The sequence below is a fragment of the Pleurodeles waltl genome, chromosome 10 (assembly GCF_031143425.1).
Source record: "Pleurodeles waltl isolate 20211129_DDA chromosome 10, aPleWal1.hap1.20221129, whole genome shotgun sequence".
NCBI classification, from domain to species: Eukaryota; Metazoa; Chordata; class Amphibia; order Caudata; family Salamandridae; genus Pleurodeles; species Pleurodeles waltl.
The window spans coordinates 123,869,163-123,876,711 of NC_090449.1; the positions used below are offsets into that span (position 1 = coordinate 123,869,163).

General features: G+C 50.8%; 1 protein-coding gene across 1 annotated transcript in view; it reads right to left on the bottom strand.

The window, feature by feature from the left end:
• LOC138261206 (uncharacterized) overlaps window positions 1-6,808 on the bottom strand; it is an 86,010-nt gene extending 79,202 nt beyond the window's left edge. Inside the window, exon 1 of the mRNA XM_069209957.1 lies at window positions 6,664-6,808. Coding sequence (XP_069066058.1) covers window positions 6,664-6,692 — 29 coding nt within the window. The 5' untranslated portion in view covers window positions 6,693-6,808. The remainder of the gene's footprint in view (window positions 1-6,663) is intronic.
• Between the last annotated feature and the right edge of the window lie 741 nt (window positions 6,809-7,549).

The following is a 7,549-nucleotide window of genomic DNA, read 5'->3' on the forward strand; positions in this document are numbered from 1 at the left end:
TCTGTAAGTGATAATAATGTGTCTGTCTTCCATTGTTGACAGGTTCACCAGGGGTCTGTACACCAGAGAATGCCGCCATCTCATCACCTGCCCCAGCAGATGTGCCCTATGGAGGAGAACAGTGAGCAGAGGGTCATACACCACATAGGTTTCACAAGGCTGTTTAGCACAATCGTTAAATTATCTCTATGTGCCTTTGTCTGTCCGTATTCCTGGCCTAAATAGGTGTGACCCGGTTAGTTGGCCTGCCATGTGGCCCCCTGTAAGGTGGGACAAGGGGAAATGAGGCAACTGCGCTGGCGTTGTGCAGCATCGCGGTAGGCGGTCGAAGACCGCTGCGCAATTCAGCATTGGTTATCATTGGGCCCTATGGGTTCCAGGAGCCAATGACCATGTACGCCGGCGGTGACGGTACGCACCGTCGCAGACGTGACCGCCATTTTCTATCTCTTTCCTCACTTGATACCAGACCTTCAACAGGAGAGGACCTACACTGCAAGTGCTGCTGTGACCTGCGTCTGGAAGCGACAATGGCTACAGTGTCTGGGGAAAGGGCCCTTGCCTTCACTGCGGAGGAGTTGGATAAACTAGTGGATGGGGTCCTCCACCAGTACATGCTACTCTACGGTCCTCCAGACAAACAGGTGAGTGAACTGTGTGCATGATGGATGGGACATGATTGCATGGAGTGTCGTGGATGGAAGAGACGGGGGGGGGGGGACAGGCCAGCATGTGCGGTGGAGAGTGTATGTTTTCATGGGACAGGGTGGGAGGTTTGTGTCCAATGTGTGAGAAGGACTGTACGGGAAAGTAACATCCTTTTTAACTTCACTATTCCTCTAGGTCAGCGCCCACCAGAAGAAGGGTATTTGGCATGCCATTGCCAAGGGAGTGCGGACCCTGGGGGTCTACCATAGATGGAGCACCCACTGCCGGAAAAGATGGGAGGACCTGCGCCGCTGTACCAAGAAGACGGCGGAGGCCCAGCTGGGGATGGCCTCCCAATGTGGAACTGGTGCCCGTTGCACCATGACCCCCCTGATGTACCAGATCCTGGCGGTAGCATATCCTGAGTTGGATGGGCGCTTGTGGGCATCACAGCAGCCACAAGGGGGTGAGTACACTCTCATTCAGCTGACTCTGCACGCTTGACGAGGTGTCTGGGTGGGGTAGGTGGGCTGTGGGTTCCCCTAGGCAGGGCAGACACGCAAAGGTAGATCCATTGATTTGCAGGCTGATTCCCACTCCAACCCCAAAGGTGGTATTTGCCCTCTACACCTAGTCAGGCTCCCATGGGTACCAGCTGTGCATGAAATGGGTCTAGACAAAGTGCCCCATGGGCATGTGCTTTTCCCCTGCCCTGTTAGTGCATGGCTTAGTGCATAGGGCTGCTCCCTGTGTGTTGTGTCCGCCAAAGGTAGTGGTGTTGCAGGCATTGACCATGTGTCTCCTCTGTCTTTACCCCCCTTTTTGTTTTGTCACCCTGTCTTTGTGTGCATTAGCATCATCTGGCGGAGGAGCAGTGGCACCGTAGCAGAAGGGAGCTGCATCCCACATGGCCCTGGAGGGTGAAGTAACGGAGTCAGAAGGCACCAGTTGGACGGAGGGCGAAGGGAGCTCCACGATGGGGACAGGAGGAGACACCAGCCACTCCTCCTCTGATAGGAGCTCCCTTGCGGTGGCGGGCACCTCTGTGCCCACGGCATCAACAGGTACGGCCGCCAGCCCCCCTACCAGCACCCCCCTCTCAGCAGCCCCTCATCGAGTTTCCTGTGCCTGGTCACCCAGGAGGGTGGGCATCTCCTTCACCCCAGGCACCTCAGGCCCTGCCTCAGTCAGCCCTGCTGCCCTCAGTGAGGAGGCTATTGACCGCCTGAGATCCCTCACTGTTGGGCAATCAACCATTTTGAATGCCATCCAGGGTGTTGAGAGGCATTTGCAGCAAACAAAAGCATACCTGGAGGGCATTCATTTTGGCGTGGCGGCCCAACAGAGAGCATTTCAGGCTCTGGCTTCAGCACTGATGGCAGCCATTGTCCCTGTGTCCAGCCTCCCCCCTCCAACTTCCTCTACCCAGACGCAATCCCCTGTACCTCAGCCTATCCCAAGCACACCATCAGACCAGCATGCACACTCATCAACACACAAGAGTGGCTCAGGCAAACATAAGCACCACACATCCCACAGGCACTCACACAAGCACCATACCCATGCAGACACAACAACATCCATTGCCTCCACTGTGTCCCCCTCCTCCACGTCCTCCTCCCTCCCTGTCTCATCTATATTCACACATGCATGCACTACATCCTCAGCCACTACCTCCATCACCAGCACGCCCATCACCACACACCGCTCATGTGCAATCACCACCCCCACAACCAGGCCCACATCCACTGTGTCCTCTCCCAGTGTGTCTGGGAGCCCCCCTCCCAAACTACACAAACGCAGGCACACACCCACCCAACAGCCATCCACCTCACAACAGCCTCCGGCCCATGCACCTTCACCCAAATTCAGCAGATGTACACCTCCTACAACCACTACCTCTTCCTCCACTCCCAAACCCCCTCCATCTTCCTGTCCCAATGTGTCTAAGAAACTCTTCCTGGGTAACAATGACCTCTTCCCTACACCTCGCCTAACGTCCTTCCCCTAGGGCCAGGCTGTCCAGGTCCCAGCCCAGCACCTCAGCCACCAAATCATCCAGCACAGTGGTCTCAGCAAGTCCGGTCACATCGCGAGCGGCACCCATCAGGGCTGCCAGTGTGCCACCTCACGAGGCCAAGGATCAGCCCATTCCGCCACCTGCCAAGGGGAAGAAGGTGCCCACATGACGGAGGGAGAAGCCGCACCAACCACCAAGCAAGGGCTCCTCTAAGCCAAAAGGGGACAGTGCCAAGGGACCAGCAGCGACATCAAAGGTGGGGAAGGGACACAAAGCGAAGAGCAAGTCAGGACAGGGCACGGAGGGTCAGGCTGAGGGACTAGAGTCACCCCTTCTGTCAACTAGAACATCAACCTGTACGGCGGTGGACACCGCCACCTGCACGTCTGCTGCCTCAGCAACAGTACCCAGCATTATCCCCAGTAGGCAGCCGTCCGAGGCTGCAGGAGACATCCTGCTGTGTCCCTCCACAGGTGCTGACACATGCACCACCGCCAGCACCTCCGCCACAGACACCACCGCAACCACCACTACCAGGCCTGCGGCGTGCTCAGACAGTGCCATCACAGCTGACATGGCTATCATCCCCAGTGGGCAGCCGTCCAAGGCTGCAGGAGACGTCCTGGACCCTGCACAGCATACAGGACACATGACACCCAGCACTGTTTGTACCTGCATGTGGCAGACGAAGTCGCAGCAGGGCAGAGTGTGTCTCTGCCTCCATGGAGTATCATGCTACCTGTTCCCAGGCAATCTTGTGGCACACACACCCAGGTGAGGGAAAGAGACCTGCCACACTGCATGTGTAGCACTCTGGGCACAATGCCCCCTCCAGAACCAGTGGAGATTCACATCCACTACCCCAGTCCTTGGCAGGATGAAGCAATCTGGGCACAATGCCCTCTCCAGAACCAGTGGAAAATCACATCCACTCACCTGATCCTTGGCAGGATGAAGCACTATGGGCACAATGCCCCCTCCAGAACCAGTGGAGAATCACATCCACTTGAGAGACTGGCTTTGCACTCCCCAGGATAAAGCAGTGGGCAAACCACCCACTTGAGAGACTGTGGCTTTGCACTCCCCAGGATAAAGCAGTGGGCAAATCACCCACTGGAGAGACATGAGAGACTGTGGCTTTGCATTCCCCAGGATAAAGCAGTGGGCAAACCACCCACTGGAGAGGCTTGAGAGACTGTGGCTTTGCACTCCCCAGGACCAAACTGTGGGCATGGAGCCCCCTCGTGGAGCAGTGGCGTCGTCCGTTCATCCAGCTGAGGTTCCCCCTCTCCCCCTGAGGTGCCTGTTTATTTTCAATCTGATGCCCCTGCAGTGTTCTCTCCGTTTCGAGTCAGGTATCTTGTGTGGGCTTCACCCACGCATTTTGGGACCACTGGTCCACGGACAATGATTTCATTACTATCAGGACTTGTGTAGTAGGTGTACATATTTGTATATACTGCTATTTTTATTTGGCCTATCTGATTTTTCAATGATTACACTTGTTACAATCATTTCATTTGGTCCTTGCGTTCTTCCAGAGGGTTACGGGGTGTATATGTAATGTTGCTGCATGTATTTGTGTGTATGGTGTTGGGGGTGAGGGTGGGGGTGTTGCGTGTTGTGTGTGTGTGTCACTCTCTTTTCCCTTCTCCCCTCCCCTGTGTGCTAGGTGCAGTACTCAACGTGGTCGTCGCTGGCGTCTTTGCTGCTCCTGATACAAGAGGAGGTAAAGCAACATTGCAGGACCTGTAACTCGGGCTCCATGGCGTCCTAGGAACTCGTTGGGTGTTGAAAGTTCAGTGGTTTCCGTTCCAAGTCCTGTTTCTGCTGTGCTTTTGATGGCGTTGGTACCGCCCCGGAAAAGGTGGCGGATAGGCCTCTTGTAATACAGTGGGCGGAACCTTGTCTTCCGCCTGTCTGCTGGCGGTTACCCCTGCGGTGTTTGTTTCTACTGCCGTGGCGGTCGGAGTGTTAAAGTGGCTGCCTATGATCGTGATCTCATTTTTTTTACTGCCGGCCTGTTGGCGTTATACCGCCACTTTAACATGACCGCCAGGGTTGTAATGAGGGCCATAGACTGCTAACCTTTCATCTACTTTAATTGATGGGTGGTGGAAATTTTGGGGGGCGTAGCAAAAGCAGTGGAAGAGGTCCTTACAACTTTTAAACTTCCCACTCCAGCGTTTCCCACTGTGGGTTCCTGGAGGGGGCTTGAACTACTAAATAGAAGAATTTCTGGGGTGTCAATTAGGAGTAAAGAGAGGTAGCAGCTGGTCCGTCTGGTTTATCCCTTTGCTCACCTGGCCCTGCCCTCTCTATCTGCGGTCTCTGGTGCCGTGGCAACAGAAGCAAGAACACAAAGTAAACAAGGATCTGGGGGCAATACGTACAAAGCCCTTTTGCAATTCTTAACGGTCTGAATCGGTATTTCGGGTCATTAAGAAGTGCAAAATGGCCTTTTCTGATGTACAAACAAAGGTCTTTAGGAAATTGCAAATTGTGATCTTTACCCTGTAGAATTCGCAATTTGCGATCCCCAGAATAGGAAATTGCAAATAGAGATTACCTATTTGCGATTCCTATTCTGATGTACAAAGCATTTCATAAATGCAATTTGGGCATTTAGGAAATGCAATTACCATCGACTTAAAGTCTATGGTAACCATGTGCAATTTTAGAAAAGCACCCGAAAATGCTTTTTTTAAATTGCAATAGAGCACACCCATGCCCTTTGGGCATATGTGTGCTCTACATGTACCCAACTATTTTTGGGGTGCACCAAGGAGGGCCTTTTGCCCATTGCCATCCTTGGTTTTGCATTTCCCAAATAGCGATTTCCTAATAAGAAATCGCTATTTGAGAAATGCAAAACCAGCCCTTTGACACAAATGCAATGGGATTCCTTATCTGCAATTTCCTAATAGCGATTCCTACTTTGTACCAGCCACCATACTTATACCATGCTGGAGGGATTGTTTTGCTGAAAGGTCTTCTGCCTAGGCTTTAGGACCACTTCAGCAAAACTCAAATACAGGAAGGCTACCATGTCTTGGCGGCTGGACAGCATTAATTATTGTTACTTATGTTACAGAAACAAACCCCCAAAGAGGAGGTTTATTTCTGTGAAACAAAATATAAATTGCCCTGACACACTACTTTTCTCCCTGAAGGTGTAGGCAACGGATGATCTTCCATGCCAGGGCATGCCTGGAACATCTGTGTGGGAAAGTGTCCTTAGTAGAGCAGGCCTTCCAGCACCCTGAAGATGGTGAGCCTGCGGTAGATGGTCCCCCACCGCAGGTCAGTCAGCGGTTCCCTCACCTCTAACTGGGGAGAGGGAAATGCGGGTTTATTGGGCGGGATCCCTGCCAATATGCAACAGAGCTCATTCTCTGACAAACAATAAATGAGTCCATAACAAAAAGGTAAAAAGTCTATCTTACATTACAGGGTCCGGTAGGCGTGGATAAGCATGCAAAGCCCTAATCTGCAGGTGTGGCTAAAGGACATGGATGAATAGTTTATAGTAGAGGAACTGTGCATAATACTGATCACAAATGAAGTACAGTTAGCAGAGACTTTAACGGATTGGATAGAAATCATACAAGAGCTCTTTTGTATCAAGGATAACACCGTACCCTGAAATCTCGATCAACACCAAAAATATTGGTAACATGCATGCACTTATCATTTTTCTCTACCCACTACATGAACAATATACACGTTGTTGATGTGATGCATTATTTTATGAATTCTATAATACATCTGGGACTGACATATCTGTGCACCTCAAACAATACTGAATAAAGAATGTTTGTCAGTTTTCAATCTAATCCCTACTGTAATTGAAAATGCCTTTTCGTTTTACTCTGACATAGCATCCTGTATTACCTGTTGTATGTTGATACAAACACCCATGCAGGTAAGGTTTAAGGATCTCGCACATTCGAAATGCAATATTGAAATCAGAAAAGGGGTTATAAACTACTCACATGCTCAATGCAGAACGATGAGGTTTCATATTAAATTAACAAATCCAGGGTCAGTTTGATAAACTCTAAGTGGGATTGGGGTAAACCATGGCAATTTTGAAAAATTAAACCTGCTGTTTCTGATCTCGTGTTCTTGCATCAGCCCGGCGATTGGTAAAGTCCTATGTGAGCTGCACTATCGCCAAGCATGGGCGTTTCTCTTGTCACTTCATGATTTACACACTATGCCAACGCCCTGTGCTTTGTATTGCTAAAAACAATGCCAGGCTTCGCGAATCTCTGTGAACGCCAGACGTCTCGCCAGGAAAGATGTGGGGTTTGCATGCCACGGAATTCTTGCTACTGTTCTCTGAATGCTAAACTATCTGTTTGCCTAGGAGCAGAGACATCTTAAGGAGTTTGGGGGTCCTGGGCCATGAACGTTTGGAGGGATCTGTTCAGAACAGCTTAGAACTCATGGTCCAGTTTCAGTTCTTTAATGCCCTCTTTGGCCAGGTCACTGACAGTACGCAGGCATACTCAGCCAAATTCTGTTTAAATTAAATTTTCAGAGATAGTGGCATGTGTTTTCATAGCATAACACAGCAGCAGCTCGCTAACATTACTGCAAATAATCTCTGTGACACCTTCCCATTTCGTATACATGAGGTCCTGTTTTGATCTAACCGAAACTATCTATTATGGAAGTTGCATGAAACATAAACACAGCAAGTCTCTGCAAAATGTCTGTAATAGACTCGCACATTACCCACAATGGAAATAAATTAAAGTAACACGGTATTTAAAACAATGTGAGAATGGTTCAAGATCAGCAGAGCAACACTCTCTGCAGAACAGAGATGGCTCAATCAGGGGACCCCCTGAAAAGCTGAAGACCGGGGCCAGA